Source organism: Corvus hawaiiensis, chromosome 2 (genome assembly GCF_020740725.1).
Source record: "Corvus hawaiiensis isolate bCorHaw1 chromosome 2, bCorHaw1.pri.cur, whole genome shotgun sequence".
Lineage (NCBI taxonomy): Eukaryota > Metazoa > Chordata > Aves > Passeriformes > Corvidae > Corvus > Corvus hawaiiensis.
In genome coordinates this window covers 931254-947548 of record NC_063214.1, presented here as the reverse complement: position 1 = coordinate 947548, position 16295 = coordinate 931254, and the positions used below count along the sequence as shown (strand labels likewise).

At 59.1% G+C, this 16295-nt stretch overlaps 2 protein-coding genes across 2 annotated transcripts; both read left to right on the top strand.

Annotated features, from left to right (window-relative positions):
- The first annotated feature begins 2827 nt into the window (after window positions 1-2827).
- Window positions 2828-5095, top strand: LIPT2 (lipoyl(octanoyl) transferase 2). The gene is made up of 2 exons (XM_048295532.1): window positions 2828-3332; window positions 4290-5095. The coding sequence occupies exons 1-2, from the start codon at window positions 2828-2830 to the stop codon at window positions 4520-4522; spliced, it is 738 nt and encodes a 245-aa protein (XP_048151489.1). The 3' UTR covers window positions 4523-5095.
- A 623-nt stretch (window positions 5096-5718) lies between these two features.
- On the top strand, window positions 5719-7930 carry KCNE3 (potassium voltage-gated channel subfamily E regulatory subunit 3). The gene is made up of 2 exons (XM_048295533.1): window positions 5719-6060; window positions 7101-7930. The coding sequence occupies exon 2, from the start codon at window positions 7113-7115 to the stop codon at window positions 7422-7424; it is 312 nt and encodes a 103-aa protein (XP_048151490.1). The 5' UTR covers window positions 5719-6060; window positions 7101-7112; the 3' UTR covers window positions 7425-7930.
- Window positions 7931-16295: the final 8365 nt, after the last annotated feature.

Sequence of the window (16295 nt, the reverse complement as noted above, 5' to 3'; positions counted from 1 at the left end):
CTTAAGGCTTCCCAGCACCACCTCCTTTTGCACCGAGCCAGGAGGCCTCTCCATCACTCGAGGCCTTGAAGACCCAGCTGGATATCAGCAGGGATGACCAGCCAGGATCATACTCTGCAAGGGGCACAGAGGAGATGATCTCTGCACTCCTCCCAGGCCTGTGGGAGAAGAGAGGCAGGCAGCCATGATTCCAGTGGTGCTCCTTCGGGACAGGCTGCTTCTCCTGAGCCTGTGTGGCTCCTGGCCACACCCTGAGCTCCCGCTTGTTCCAAATAATTCATGCCATCAGTACATGCAAATGGCCCTCGGGTACAATTCCCTTCGAAAGAAAAGGGATTTTGCTGAAAGGCTTGTGGCAGTGTGGGGAGGGGGGTGCTGTACTTGGGGGTGCCAGAGGCAGCCCGAGCTGGGCACTCCACTCTCAGCTCTGCCCCTGACGCCAGCACAGCTCTGTCACCTCTCTGTGACATCCCAGCCTTGCCAAACTCAACAGGAATTTTGTCCCAGCCTTCACTGGAGCCAAGATGTTGTCCTTCGCCTCTGCCTGTAGCTCTCTGTGAGCTGTGACAGTCCGTCTTGCCAGGCACCTGTTTCACAGCCACCACCTCTGTCCTCCCCTCCTATTCCTGCTATTAAGCCCTGACTTGCATTAGCCCTAAAGTCCCCTGAGGGAGGCTCTCCTGCCAGAAAAAATCGGGCCCTGCAATCCAACGAACCGGTGAGGACTGCAGAGGCTCTGCTAATGTTTAAGGCACCCAGAGGAGAAGGTACAACAGGACAGCAAACGACTGTATCACAGAGACAAAAAAACCCCACTCCACTTTAGAAACTCCCCAGCCCTGACAGAAGGATAACATGTGAGCCATCCGTGGCCCCCTTCCATACAAATTTCCGCCCTGGTTCAAAAGCAGGATGTGGACAGTAAATAGGGCAGTGACGCCACCACGCTGCTCTGCCGTGCTGTTTACGAGGGTCCCAGCCCGGTGACACACAGCTCGCCTCGTCCTACGCAGGCGGCGCCGCTGCCTGCCAGAGAGGAAGAGCCCTTGGCTTTGATCTCCGGGCAAGAAGTGGGGGCCTAATCATAAAAAAGAGGAAATAACTCGCTGCACACACGCTGTTTGTGCAAAATATGAGTCTGTCCTGCCAAGGCAGAGACCTGGAGCAGCTCTCCTGGAGCTGGTCGAGGCAATGATCCCACCCCAGGTGGGATCCTCAGGCTGGGTGCTGCTTGATTCCTGGTGAGCTTTATGGTGCTTTTTCCCCTCCCTTTTTTCCTCCTTTTCATTGAGAAAATGGCGTAACAAAGGGAAGCACCTTCCCTTCCTTGCCAGTAACGCAGAAGTTGACCTTGTCAGCTGACAGCCGAATTACCTGCGGCAGCAAAGGGCAAATTACCAGCGAGGTGTGTTTCTGATAGAAGTGGGAGTTCAGGCACACAGTGATTGCTCTATAAAACCAGGACATACTTTCACACGCTTAACCCGGTCGATACGCTGGAAGGGCTGCAGGCTGGGAACAGTTTGCTCAGCTTTTAATGGTTGACTCATTAGCAGTTCGGCCAGATTTGTCTATTTTCTACATTTGGAATAAAAAGCTGAGGCGGGAACATTTTCTCTTTCCCAGTGCCAGGGTGATGAACTGCAGCTCTCACCAGTGCCTCAGCAATACAAGAACTTTATTTACAGTCCACGACCTTGAGGTGCCAGCCCAGAATTACAAAGTTAAGAGGCTGGAAGGGAACTTAAAGCTCATCCAGTTCCATCCCCTGCCATGGGCAGGGACACCTTCCAGTAGACCAGGTTGCTCAAGGCCTTATCCAACCTGGCCTGGAACTCATTTCCAGGGTTGGAGCATCCAGAACTGTCCTAATTTTACCCCAGAATCCTAATTTTAGCCTGCTTTGAGCACGCCTGTGATTGCCCAGCTGCACTGGGATGTCATGTGCCCGTTCCCTGCCCTCACCCCCTGCCTGTCCCCCCCTCACCCTGTCCCCAAACCCTAGTGCGCCACATCCCACACCCTATGGGGACAGGTGCCCTGTCTCTCCTCCCTGTGCCCCTCCTGCAGCCCTGGCCCTATCAGCTCCCCGCAGGCCCTCGACCTCCTCCCTGTGCCTTATCCCCTGTCCCCTATCTCTAACCCCTGTCCCCGGGCACAAGCTCCCTGTCCCCAATCTCCTATCCCGTCTCCAAGCCCCCACCACAGGCCCCATCCCTGGTACCCTCCCTTGGGCCATGTCCCGTGTCCCCAGGTCCTGCTCCCCACTCTCCAACCCCTAATCAGCATCCTCTCTCCTGCTGTTCCCGCTCCCCTGTCCTCCATGTCCCCCATGTCCGCCCCCTGTCGCCCATCCTCTGCCCCTGCACCCCCGTCCTCCATCCTGTCCCCGTGCCCTACCCACGTCCCCCATCCATTTCTGTCCCCTCTGCCCTGTTCTGCCATCCCATCCCTGCCCGTCTCCATCCCCACTCCTTCTCCCTGCCGCCACGCTTCCGTCCCCCTCCCCGCGCCGCTGTTCTCGTCCCTGCGGCCTGTCCCATCCCTCTGCCAGTCCCTATCCCCGCCTTCTGTTTCCATCCCCGCCTCTCGTTTCTATCCCCGCCTCCTCTCCCCATCCCCGCCCCCTGTCCCCGTCCCCACTGCTTTTCCGTGTCCCCATCCCCGCTGCCTGTCCCCGTCTCCCAGCCTGTGCCCCGTCCCCCATCCCCTCCCCCATCCCCATCCCCGTCCCGTCCCCGCCGCGCCGGTGGTGCCCGGGGCGCTGCGGTGTGCTCCCCCCGCCCGGCGGCTCCCGGCGGCCCCGGCGGCCCCGGCGGCGGTGGCCATGTCGCGGGGGGCGGTGCGGGTGCTGCGGCTGGGCGCGGTGCCGTACGCGGAGGCGCTGCGGGTGCAGGAGCGCTGCGTGGCGGCGGCGCGGGCGGCGCGGGGCCCGGCGGCGCTGGCGGGGCCGGGCGCGGCGCGGGGCGGCCCCGGGGGGCTGCCGGGGCTCCCCGCGGAGAGCGTGGTGCTGAGCGAGCCGGCGCAGCCCGTGTACACCTGGGGGCTGCGGGGCGCGCCGGGCGCGGCGGCGGCCGCGGCGCTGCGGGCGCGGGGCGCGGCGCTGGTGGCGGCGCGGCGCGGCGGCCACATCACGTTCCACGGCCCCGGGCAGCTCCTCGCCTTCCCCGTGCTCGACCTGCGCCGGCGCCGCCTCCCGCTCCGCGCCTACGTGGCCGGGCTGGAGGCGCTGGTGCTGCGGCTCTGCCGCCGCCTCGGGCTGGGCGCGGCTCGCGCCCTCCCGCCGCCCTTCACCGGGGTGTGGATGGGCGACAGCAAACTCTGTGCCATCGGTGAGCGGGGACGGCTCCGGGAGCGGGTGTGTGTCTGCAGCCGGGCTGGGAGAGCTGGGGGTGTTCGCCCGGAGAAAAGAAGGCTCCAGGGAGACCTGAGAGCCCCTTCCGGGACCTAAAGGGGCTCGAGGAGGGCTGGAGAGGGACCGGGGACAAGGGGGAATGGCTTCCCACTGCCGGAGAGCAGGGGTAGATGAGATACTGAGAAGAAATTGTTCCCTGTGAGGGTGCTGAGGCCCTGGCACAGGGTGCCCAGAGCAGCTGTGGGTGCCCCATCCCTGGAAGTGCTCGAGGCCAGGTTGGACGGCGCTTGGAGCAACCTGGGACAGTGGGAGGTGTCTCTGCCCGTGGAACACCTCCCAGTCCCATCCTGTGATTCCATGTGCACCATGGCAGGGCACGCTGGCAGGGAACTGTGGGGACGTGCCGTGGAGCTGTGGGTACCGGGGAGGGTGGGTGTGCACAGGGGAGCATGCAGGGGTGGCGTTTGTATCCAGGAGGAGGGGGCAGCATAATTTTGCAGCCCACCCAGGGCCCAGCACTGTGCACCACTGCACCTGTTAGTCTCTTGCACCCAGGGCTGGGTGCCTGCTTGCAGCCCCGTCCCCAGCCTTGCCCCCTTCCCTTGTTCCCCCTCCACATCCTGTACCTCTTCCTGGGACCCTGCAGCCTGGACTTGGGGTCCTGCAGCTATCCTCATGTCCAAGCCCATTGGACACTGCAGCAGCGGGAGGTGCTGGGGGATGCAGGGCTGGGGAGGAGGGATCTGGACATGTTGTGCCCCATCTGCCCCAGATTGGGGGAGCCTGTCTGTGGGTTTTCCCTGGCAGAATTGAGGAGCACAAGATGGTGCGGGGAGGATGTTTATAGTGATCTGGGCAGTGTGGTCACTAAGTCTCTCCCACCAGGGCACCCCTGGTGATGGTGCTGACGGGTGGGTGCTCTTGGCCCCTGCAGGTGTGCACTGTGGGAACTACATCACCTCGCATGGGCTGGCACTGAACTGCTGCACCGACCTCACCTGGTTCGACCACATCGTCCCCTGCGGCCTGGAGGGGAAGGGGGTCACCTCGCTGAGCCACGAGCTGGGGCAGCATGTCGCCGTCAGCCATGTCCTCGAGCCGTTCCTCGACTCCTTCCAGGAGGTGTTTGACTGCACTTTGGTCTCTTCAGAAAGCCCCGGGGATTAGGATTGTTGCAGTGCCTTGGCCGGGTGTTCTGGCAAAGCCGCGGCGCAGCCAATGGAGTCGGGGAGCCCAGGGGGGCTCTGCTGAGACAAGAGCTCTTGTGCCTTTGCCTGTAGACTGTGAGTGGACAGTGGCACAGAGGTTCAGACTGCTGCTTGAACATCCAAAGCTCCACTGGGGCTGTTCTCTCCAGCCCCGTGAGTCTCCATCCCTCGGCTGAGACCTGCACGGATAGAAGCGGGAGTTCAGGCACACAGTGATTGCTCTATAAAACCAGGACATACTTTCACACGCTTAACCCGGTCGATACGCTGGAAGGGCTGCAGGCTGGGAACAGTTTGCTCAGCTTTTAATGGTTGGCACGGGTACCACATCCCCACGTCACTTGCTGGGGAAGTACCCAAACAGGTGCTTTTTTGGGGTTTTTTCTGCTTTTTGCCCCACAAAAATTAAAGATTTGTGTGAATGCTCATGAACACTTTGGACAAGAGGAAGAGGGACTGGTGGGTTGAGCCCTCTTCCCTTGCTGACTGGTAAAAAGAGGCAGATTTTATATATAAAGATAGTTGCTGGGAACTTTGGCTGCTGATCCTTTTCTCATTTATTTACCCCAGACTTTATCAATGACAACCTTTTTCTCACCCTGAGCCCAGGGAAATCCTCACATGGCAAAGATCCTCTCCCTGGTGTCAGGGAGGGTGGAAGATGGCTGTAAACGTTGGTTAAAACACTGGAGTGCTGTGGATGCAGTGGAAAAGTGGGAGGATGAGGGAAGGGGGTCAGGGTTCACAAGGAGAGAAGCCACGGCTGTCACGGATCCTCTGGGACCACGCAGCATCCTGGCTGGGTGATGCAGACCTGCTCTCACTGGGTCTGTGGTGCTGGAGGAGGTGTTGCTGTCAGAACTTCAGAGGTCGCTGTCCCAGCTGCAGCATCATAAGCTGATTTAATGGACAGGTTTATTGGGGGTAAAAAGTCCCCACGTCCTGCTCAGAGCAAGAGCTGACCCCCACCCACAGCCTTTCACTGCTGTTCTGGGCCTTCTCCCTGCCCCACAAGCTTTGGGTTTCTCTGCTACTGCGCAGCACTGAGCCACCCATGGGTGCCCAATGGGGCTGGAAGCGGGGGGAAATCCCATTTCATGGAGCAGGCTGAGCTCCAGGAGGGAATGGTGAGCAGGGAGGAACATGCCCAGGCAGGCTCAGTGCCAGCGTGAGGGCTCGGGGACAGCGGGGACGGACGAGGAGGGACAGGAAAGCGTGACCGGCAGCGTGTGCCGGGGGAAGCGCAGAGCCCCGCTCTCCCGGCCCCATAAAGCCCCCGGAATCCGGCTGGGGCGAGGGGCCGTGGCAGGGCCCGTGGGGCTGGGGACAGGCTGGTGGTGGCCCGCGGCGGGGCTGGGTGGCTGCGGCAGGTGGCTCTGCCCCGGGAAGGGGAGGAGGCTGGCGGCACTCCCAGCCCGGCCGGCATCCCTCCCCGCCGGCAGCGATGCTCAGTCCCGGCTCAGCCTGGCAGCAGCGCAGGCAGGAAGGGCACACGAGGTGAGTGCGAGCCCCCTTCCGACGCCCTGAGCCCCACTCCTCTCCCCGTCCCTAAACCCCTCCTAAGGTGGGCCCCCGCCAAGTCGTACCCCATCTGTGGGTTCCCTGCTGGGATAAGCGCAGGTCTTGCCCCAAACCTCCCAAATTCAGCCTACTTCTCCTAAGTCAGGAAGGCAGCCAGATCCGACCTCATTGCCGTGGGCTCGTGGCTGCTCAGCCCCTTCCTCCTCGTCCTCCTCGTCCTCCTCCTCCTCCTCGCAGCTGGGGTCACATCCTGGGAGGTGCACCCCGAGTTTAGGGTGACCCATTTGGGAGGGGGATGAGCTGCCTCTGCGCAGGTACAGCTGCTGTGGCAGCAGGCAAGGGGTGCTCGGGAGCCGGTGGGGGACAGGGTGGACACCTGGGGGGACTACGGCGGTTTGTGGGGTTGGCGTGCCCCAAAGGATGGCACACGTGGGGGACTGTGTCCCCGTGTCCCTTCCTGGCCGTGCCTGCTCCGGGGCCCCAGCAAGGTGCGAAGGGGCACAGGGGAGCCCGGCGGGGCTGGCAGAAGGGCACCATGTCCAGTGGGGGATGGCAGGTCAGAGGGGCTCTGGCACCCAGTGGGAAGGGAAATGCCCAGGGGTTTTAGGGCAGCAACCTCTCAAGATGGGTTGGTTCACAGTGATTTGTGGGGGGCTGTGCCAGCTCTGCACCTTGCAGGGGTGCAGGATATGTGCCCACCATCCCCACACAACCCTGGCAAAAGCAAACTTTGAACCCAGCCATCCTGGTCCCTCGGGACAGCTGTGTCCCTGCATTGTCCCCAGCCCTGGGGAGGAGAGAGGGGCAGGCAGCTGCCCTGGAGCCCTGGGAGCTTTATCCCCTCAGTGGAAGGACCGAAATTTAGGGAGAGGGCTGTTGGGAATGCAAAGGGCTTGGCCACCCTGCTTTGTGGCAGAGGAGGTGCATCGAGGACCATTTTGGGGTAATTGTTGGGTCCCGGGAACACCTCCACTGTGAGGGCAGCCTCTTGTGAGTCTCCCTGTCCTTCCCTGCAGCCTGAGGAGGACATGGATGAGAACAACCGGACGGAGACTTGGCACCAAAGCCTGCAGGCAGTGCTGAATGCCTTAAACCAGACGCTGCACGGGGCCATCCCCTGTGCTGGCGAGCCCCCGGCCAGCACGGCAGGGGCCGCACGCGGCGGCCACGCCGGCCACGCCGGCCGCAACGACAACGCCTACATGTACATCCTGTTCGTCATGACGCTCTTCGCCGCCACCGTGGGCAGCCTCATCCTGGGGTACACCCGCTCCCGCAAGGTGGACAAGCGCAGCGACCCCTACCACGTCTACATCAAGAACAGGGTCTCCATGATCTGAGCCTGGCCCACGCCTTGTCCCCGGGGAGCCACTTGGGGTCACCTTGCAGTGCACACCCCGCTCACCTGTGGGATGTGACTGTGCTGCTGGCCCCAAAGCTGCTGGGAACTCCCTAAAGCTGCTGAGAACCCCCCAAAGCTGCTGGGAACCCTCACCATGGAGGAGCTCAGCCCTGGTGTGAGCAACGCCGGGATGTCCTGGCTGGCAGGAGCTGGCAGAATGTGACCTGCAAGCAGGTCCTGGTCCTGCAGACCCACCTCGGCTCCACCGTGGACATGGGGATGGCAGGGGCAGCTCCTTTCCCACTGTGGCCTGCATGGGCTGGCAGGAGTCTTCAAGGAGAATATTTCCCCATTTCCCTACTCAGATCAGCCAGCGTTGACCTCCCTGGGCTCCCAGCAGGTGTGACAGGGGTTAGCGGGTTTTTCTGGTGCTGAAACCCTGTAATGTTTGAGCTGGGCTGGGCCCTGCTTTTCTGGCAGGGAATTAAAGGAAGTGGCGGGTTCCAGGGGACTTGTGTTTGCTTCTTCTACGAGCACAGTTGGCGTTTGGGGCAATCCATGGGGCACCGCTCTGTGCCAGAGCCCAGGGCATGCTGAAAGGGCTGAACCTGCTCCCTGTGCGCTGCCCAGGTGGATTCAAGGGCAGCCCCTCAGTGGCATCACGGCCCCTACGACAGGACAAATCCCCCAGGCTGGAGCGAGCCCCGCACTCCCGGTTGGATGCTTTGTCCCTGCTGCTGTCCAGGCAGTGCTGCGCGAGCCGTGGGCATGCTGTGAGTGTGGCCGGAGCCCGGCCGGAGGTGTGTGGCTCCAAGCATCTCCCAAAGTCTCTCCAGGCTCCGGATGGTGATGCCGGAGTCTTTCCTGCTTCCTTCCTGCTGTCAGCTGTAGCTTTGGCCTTTTGTACTGCAGGTCCCAAATGTGTTTTCCATGGGGTGAGGGCGCAGCGATGGACGGGAAGGGGATGTTCTTGGGTCCTGCTGGGCTCCTTGGCTTTGTCTCTGCTATTAAGCTGGCCGGGTTTGGACCTGGCCTGTGGAGTGGCCGGTGTCCAGGACAGTAAACGTCCCTGTCCTTCAAAACGGGCTGAGGGGCAGCGCCAGTGACCCAGTGTCTCGGACGTCTCAGCCTGTTCATAATGGCATAATGAATGTCTTTAATTGCAGCTAGATTAGGTGGCCCATAGGGGCCTTTCCGCCTGCATTCCAAGGTTAAACACAGTTGCAATCCTGAGCCCAAGCAGTGACGCCAAACCCTAATCCAAAATATAATAGTGGATGTGAGCGTGTTTGGGGTAGGGCTGGAAACCTTGGCACCGGTGGCACCGGGATGGCACCAGCTCAGCGACCAGTTCCTGATTTGCCATGCCCTTGGCTTGGGCACAAAACTTGGAGCAGGGAGCCTGTTTTGGGGCTGATCCCACTGGGATTCCTGAGCCAGGCAGGGCTTTCTGGGGTGCAGGTGTCCTCCGGCACCTGGCCCGAGCGGGAAGTAGCTCGAGAGGCTTCGCTCTGTTTATCTTGCAGCTGCAGTGCTGGGAAAGGAAAATAAACCCTTTATCTGCAAATAAATCAGGGGAATCGGGCCAGGTGGGGGCAGAGACACACACCGGGCTGATCCTTTTTCCTCCACCTCCCCGGGGCTTGTCCTCCTCTAACAGCAGCCCCTCCAGTGGGATGGGCCATGGAGCAGCCAGGGCTGGGATGTGGGACCCTGCGATAGGATGGGGGCTGGATGGTGAGTGTGGTACCCCAAATCCCCCCCAGTGATGTGGAATTCTTGCTTTTCCCACTTTTGGGAGAGAGGGATGAATCTGGTGACCCCAGAATCTCTTCTGATGCTGTGACCCAAGGGGGGAAAACCCCGTTAAAGGATAACATGTCATAAAAACTTGGGGAAAAAAATGCTGCTCTTCCCTAATGTGTAAGAATCTGGGGGGGAAAATCCCTCCTGCAAGGCACAGCTCCTGCAGCAATGGTTGCCCACCCGATCTGCGATCCATTGGCAGCTCCACTGTCCGTCCCTGCCGGTCAATTCGGACCAGAGCCTGTGGCAGGGCAGGGCAGGGCTGGGGGGACGCCCCGGGTGCCCTCACCCTGGAGTCGCCGGCCGGATGCCACCAGGCTGGGTGACAAGATGCCAGTGCCACCTTGTGGCAGCTGCCTCAGGGTCCCGGTGTCACATGCCCGGGACACCCCGGCGGCAACCCTGGGGCAAGAGCAGGGACTTGTATCCGCGGCACCTCTGGTTCCTGTCTGGCTGTCCTTGTCCCCAAGGCTCCCACGGCTCCAGCCTGGCTGGTGTCCTCATGGGATCCATGGTCTGGGGCAGCTTGACGAACGTCCTCAGCAGTGGATTGAGCTGGGCTGCTCCGAGGGTACGGAAACAGGGATATGTGAGGGAAGGACGGATTTGGGACCCTCCTGAAATGGGTTTGCTTAAGGAGGCAGGGGAAGGATTTTGCAACTATTTAGGTGCTCTTCCCAGAGCCGATGGGGCTCTGGCCTCACTCCCTGGACTGCAGCCCCAGGAGCAGACGATTCCTGGGTCACACTCACAAAGCTTTTGTTAACAGCAAGGAGATGCTCTCAGCAGACAGAGAGAAGAGTTTGGAGTGTGCCGGTCTTGGCTGAATCCCTAAATCCAACTGAACCAATTGTAGCTGACTATATTTGGGTTTTAAGCAATGCAACTAGGAAAAAAAACCAAGGCTCCTGGGAGGCCAATTTATTTAAGATTTTTTCCCTGGCACACAGCAATGGATCACGGGTGAGACGGTGTCTGGTACTTGGAAAAGGATGTTGGAATGTGTGGGAAGTTTGGGCTGACCTTGGCTTAGCGGATCAATGGTCAGATTGTTGGAGCAGCAGGAATTACAGGAGCCTGTTCCTGGGACTGCTTTGATGCCAGGCATTTCGATAAGGAATGTGTAAGGTGAAATGATAGCGGCTCAGGGTGAGAGAGCAACAGTATCAGTGAGTGCTGAGCTGCCAGCACGGGCTGCCTCGGGTCATCCTGGTTTGGAATGGGCGGCGCAGCCTGGCTGAGCCATGGGAAGCTGTGTTCGAGGGGAGCTGCTTCTCCAGGAGAGCTGTCAGTGCTCCACGGGAAGGCTGGGTTCTGGGGGGAGCGGGTGTTGGCCAGGGAAGAGCTGCTCTCCCCTCAGGAGTGCTGAGCCAGGCTCACATCACCAATGCTCCTTTGCAGCCTGAGGGACAGAGGGGTCACCATGGGGAAAGTTAATGTTGGGAATCCTGGGGCCAGTTCCGGGCCCCGCACGACAAAAAGGACACTGAGGGGCTGGAGCATGTCCAGGGAAGGGAAAGGACCTGGGGAAGGGTCTGGAGCCCCAGGAGCGGCTGAGGGAGCTGGGAAAGGGGCTCAGCCTGGAGAAAAGGAGGCTCAGGGCAGACCTTCTCACCCTCCAGAAAACATTAAGGAAAAAAATGGGGGCCAAGGGAAAGGACTTGCAGTCCACGTCAGGCCAGAGAAGTGCTGCACCAGCATCCCTGCACTGCAGCAGGTGGATGCCAGACAAACACCTTCCACATTGCAGCGGGGACAAGAGAGACAAAAGTGCCTCCAGCCAAAGAACCTGACCCGTTTGGAAGCTCTGCAGGAATTCCCGCTTAGGGTCAGTTGCTTGAAGTCCTCTGTGGCCCTTTTCCTCTGTTTTCTATCATCCAAGTCCCCTCTCTCACCCCAGGCTTCTACCAACTGCTTTAGATAAAGATGTGGGAAACCAAATTAATTATGTTCAGGTATGAAAAATATTTATTCTGCCCCTCTCGATTTCCTGTCTGTCAGCCCTCCAGCCCTTGTGGGAAGATGGATGCATCCCTGCAGTGGCAGAGGAAGCATCAGGTCCTGGCAGCTCTGCTCCAGAGGATACTCAGCACAAACCCCATCTCTGACACATCCCTCTTCCCTGAGGCAGGAATATTTGCTGCTGCAGCTTTCCCCACTTTGCTGAGCAGTGCTGGACACAGCCCCTGCTATTGCCTTACCCACAGAAGTCATTTTTCAAGGGTTTTGTTGGGTTTTTTTAATGGAAGAAATGCAGCATTCAGAAGACCTTTCCAGTACAATTTTTTTCCCATTTTCCATACAACTCGCCCCATACTTTGGGATTAATTGGGGTGAAAAGCCTGATCTGCACTCATTCCTTGTCCTCTCCCCAGAGGACATGGGCCCATCCTATCCCATCCCATCCCATCCCATCCCATCCCATCCCATCCCATCCCATCCCATCCCATCCCATCCCCTTTCTGCCGATGGATGTGTCTGCAGGGCACATGCAGGGGCTGCTTATGCTGAGAGGGGAGGATTAAAAATAACCAGGTCTGAGTCTGGGTTCTCCTTGGTAAAGGGCAGACACTGAGGGGGGAAAATGAGGGAGCTGGTGACCAAAGGCAGCTTCCCTGGTGTCCCGAGGGCAAGCAGGAGAAATGGAATTCCCGCCAGCAGCCCTGGAAGAAGCTCATGCCCCAGAGGAAGGGAGGATGTGGGAAGCTGCATCAACGCCTACTCCAGAGGGGTTAGGGTGGGAAGGGTGATAAACCCAACTCCCCTGTGCTGGCTGGCTTGGGGCAGTTGCCTCAAGTGTGTGCTCATGGGCAGAATTGGACTTCTGGTGCATTTTTGTCTCCAAGCTGCCCCTTAGGACAACTCCCGCCACCTGCATTTCTCAGCTACAGTGGGGCCAGTGACCCAGAGAGCTGAGACTGGGAATGGTGAGGGGAGCTGCTCCTGCCCTCCCTTTGGGACCAGCGCAGAGATTTTTCCAGTGGCTCTGAGCTGCTCATTACAAACTGCTTTAAAAGCATGTTTGGAGAGTTATGCTCCTGAGGAAGCTCAGGAGTGTGTTGCTAGTGCCAGAGGGTGTGGGATCAGGCCTTCCCAAAGCTGACATCATGAAGCATCAAGCCAAGGACAGTTGCAGAACTTCAAAAGCCACTTCCTAATGCCAGTGGTCCCTGTTGCATCCTTACCACCTGCCAGCCTGTGCTCTGTGTCTGTGCTCTGCCTGCAGAGTGCCTGAGCTCCTTCAGGACAAAGCCCTTCTCCTGCAGTGACCCCAGATCTGCTTAAACCCTGGCATTCCAGCCCAAAAAGGCACTCACCCCTGCCCTGCGGTGACAGCTCGCAGGGATGTCCTCGCTGCCTGCCTGGAGCTCTCCACTGCCTTCCCGTCGATCCCCGGCTCTGGGAGAGAAGGGACAGCTGGGAGTTGCCGTGTCATTATCAGGTAACCCAAGAGAGCCGGGAGAACGAACAGGGTGTTCAGGAAACATAAATAATAAACCAAAAGCTGTGCCCCAGAGCCAGGGCGTGCACAGCACTGAGAGGCTCAGCCACCAGCGGCAGGGGCACACTGGGTTCACCCCACACAGCCCCAGCTCTCTGCAGGAACAGGGAGCAGAAAAGCAGCCTGGAATATCATGGGAGCTGCGGGCTGTTTGTACACGACGTGGAATAAACTGTGCAAAATGCCATGGAAACGCTGCTCCCAGTGGGTTCCACCCCAGGCTCCCGGCAGCTGTGAGAGCACGGGACTGATCCCGTTTGTTGTGCGTGAGGATTTGGGCTGTGGAACCAGATCCCTGAGGATGCTAAGGGGATGGAACAGATATTTCTAATTCTGATGTGTGCCTTAGCCCTTCTTGTGGGCTGATCCCACAGCGTGGGCAGCAGGGAAGGGCGGATTCTGCCCCGCTCAGGTGAGACCCCACCTGCAGAGCTGCCCCAGCCCTGGGGCCAGCAGCACAAGCACGTGGAGCTGCTGGAGAGAGTCCAGAGGAGGCACTGGGATGATCAGAAGGATGGAGCCCCTCTGCTGTGAGGAAAGGCTGAGGGAATTGGGATTGTTCAGCCAGGAGGAGAAGCTCTGGGGTGACCTCATTGTGGCCTTCCAGTACCTGAAGGGAAAGACAGAGAGACTTTTTACAGGGGCCTGGAGTGCCAGGACAAATCTGTCCCAAACTGACAGAGAATTGGTTTAGATTAGAGGTTAGGAGGAAGTTCTTTGCCCAGAGAAGCTGTTGGAGCCCCTTTCCCCCGCCATGCCGCAGCCCCGGGCGAGGGGCGCTGAGGGCGGCACGGGGTTTCCCAGCCCCTGCTCAGCCCCGCTCCCATTGGCTGCTCTGTGCTCCCTGCGCGGGAAGGGCCCTCGGGCCCGGGGCGGCCTCAGCTCCTCGGCACAGCCCGGCCGGGCGGCTGCAGGGAGAGACAGCTCTCACACAGCTCTCACACAGCTCTCACACAGCTCAAACACAGCTCAAACACAGCTCAAACACAGCTCTCACACAGCTCTCACACAGCTCTCACACAGCTCAAACAGCTCTCACACAGCTCTCAAACACCTAGCAAGAATCGGTCCCTATCTATTTCTTTTCCACAGCCTCCTTGTTTGATATGCGTGTTGAAGCTGCCCGTGGATCCCGGGCAGTGCCCAAGGCCAGGCTGCATGGGGCCCTGAGCATCCTGGGCTAGTGAGAGGTGTGCCGGGCTAGTGGGAGGTGTGCCTGCCCGTGGCAGGGGTGGCACTGGAGTTGGTGATCCAGCCAACGTGCCCTCTGCGTTTCCTCCTGGCAGGCAGAGCAGGGCCCGTCCCTGGCCTGTGAGGAGCGATGCCTGCACAGCGCCACAGTCCCGCGCGGGTGCTCACGCTCCCTTTGGCTCGGGGGAAGCCATTCCTCCGGCTGAGCCCTGCCACGGCCCCGCTGGCCCTGGCGGCTCCCAGCACACGAGCTGGCGGCTGCCAGCAGCCTGGCAGCCCTTCTCCTCGCAGCCTGGCTGGTATCCATCGCTGGCAGCGTGGCCTGTCCCTGGCTTTTGCTCCCTGGGCTGTTTGCTGTCGCTCACTTCGCTCTGCGCGTGCCGTGCCTCAATCAGGCGAAACGATGCGTGAGGATGACAACATAGAAACCTTGGCTTTCCTTCACTCATGGATTAATTGCCTGTGTTCTGGCCTTTTTTTCCACGACCATGAGGACTGGAAATTTTGTTGCTAGCAGCGGGTGAAAAGAGATGTTTGTGCTGGGAGGCAGAGAGCGTGGGGAGGCCCTACAATCCCCCCGAGTGCCTGGGAGAGCCATGCTGTGCTGGGCCTCCACACACTCCGATCATGCCAGCAGATGGGACTCGGTTTAGCTTTCCTGGAGCAAGATAATCAGCTTTAAACATTCGTCTGGAGGCTGATTAACCCTCAAATACACTGGACTTAGTTGTCATCTCCCACGAGGTCAGTGTTTTCTCCAGGCCGACGCAGCGAATCTTCATCAGTGCATTTTAAGCTGTATCGCCATAATCTTTTTCCGTGATTGCCCTGCTCTGGAGCTGCTCAGGCTGCCTGGCATCTGCCACGGGGTGCCTCGAAGCTAGAGATCCAAACCCTTTTCACAGGGAAACATTTGGGAACTAATCATCACCTCCCAGTGTGGGGTTCACTGCTGACATCGTGGGAAGTATCAAACCCCTCTGTGCTGCAGTTATTCCTGGTAAGGAAATAACTTTTATCCTCTATGAGACTATTTTGTTCTCCAGGGGAATAATCGTGGAGGAGCGCTGACATTGGAGAGAGGGATAGTTCTCCCATCTTTCACCTGGGTTTGGGGGAAACACAAAGTTTTTGGGCTGGACCTCCCGTTATCCTGGGCTCTGGCCTTCTCTCCTTGAAGACAAAACACAAAGGAGGAGATAAGAGCAGCAAAAGCATGCAAAGCACTGAGCTCTGGAGAAATGTGCCAGGGGCGGGGTTCTCATCAGACTTCTGGGCTCAGGATGGCATCAGCGCTGCTGCAGATGCTGCCAGATGTACAACAAGGAAGGATTACATCCCATTTCCTCACTTTATCAGTGTCCAGGCTCATCTCCTTCTCTGTACCAGGAATGGGGACAGAAGAGGACTTAGGAGCATCCTTGCTTCTGGTGACCTGCTTTCTCCTTATCTTCATCTTCTGTTGACTTCAGTCACTAATTTACTGTAACAGACCAGTCAAAAGGTTTATCTCCCCACATCCAGCCCCACATCTGGACCAGAGAGTTTTTTTGTGTGTGAGCCAAACTTTCTTAGGATGGATCACTCCCTTCTCTACGTAATTTCCAACACTTTGCTGTCCTGTTGGGTGCCCCTGAACTCCTCCTGGGTAGCCTCTGCCCATCCTCCCAAAGCCTCCTATCCCCTCCTGCAGAGCTGCCCCAGCCCTGGGGTGCCAGGAAGGGACACGGAGCTGCTGGAGCCACAGAGCTGCTCCAGGGCTGGAGCCCCTCTGCTCTGGAGCCAGGCTGGGAGAGCTGGGGGTGCTCACCTGGAGAGGAGAAGGCTCCAGGGAGAGCTCAGAGCCCCTTGCAGGGCCTAAAGGGGCTCCAGGAGAGCTGGAGAGGGACTGGGGACAAGGCATGGAGGGACAGGACACAGGGAATGGCTTCCCACTGCCAGAGGGAATAAATGGGATATTGGGGAGGAATTGTTCCCTGTGAGGAACAGGGAACAAGTTGCCCAGAGGAGCTGTGGCTGCCCCTGGATCCCTGGAAGTGTCCCAGGCCAGGTTGGATGGGGCTTGGAGCCACCTGGGATAGTGGAAGGTGTCCCTGCCCATGGCAGAGGATGGGACTGGATGAGTTTTAAGGTCATTTTCAACCAAAACCATCTGTGATTCTATTATTCTATCCCTCTGCAGTGCCTGCCGTCACTATGGCAACCTCTGCGAGGATGTGCTGTGGGATTGGGATGCTGTATGGGATTGGGATGCTCTGTGGGGTGAGGCTGCTCTGTGGGGTGAGGCTGTTCTGTTGGATGAGGATGCTCAGCAGGACGTGGTCACTCCGAGCCTGCTCCTCAGGGCCGGGCAATCCAATTAGAGCTGAT

Bases quoted from the DNA above. Each gene is read 5' to 3' on its own strand.
- LIPT2 (XM_048295532.1), top strand. From the start codon at position 2,828: ATGTCGCGGGGGGCGGTGCGGGTGCTGCGGCTGGGCGCGGTGCCGTAC. The intron at 3,333-4,289 runs GTGAGCGGGGAC...TGGCCCCTGCAG, and splicing joins CAGCAAACTCTGTGCCATCG to GTGTGCACTGTGGGAACTAC.
- KCNE3 (XM_048295533.1), top strand. From the start codon at position 7,113: ATGGATGAGAACAACCGGACGGAGACTTGGCACCAAAGCCTGCAGGCA.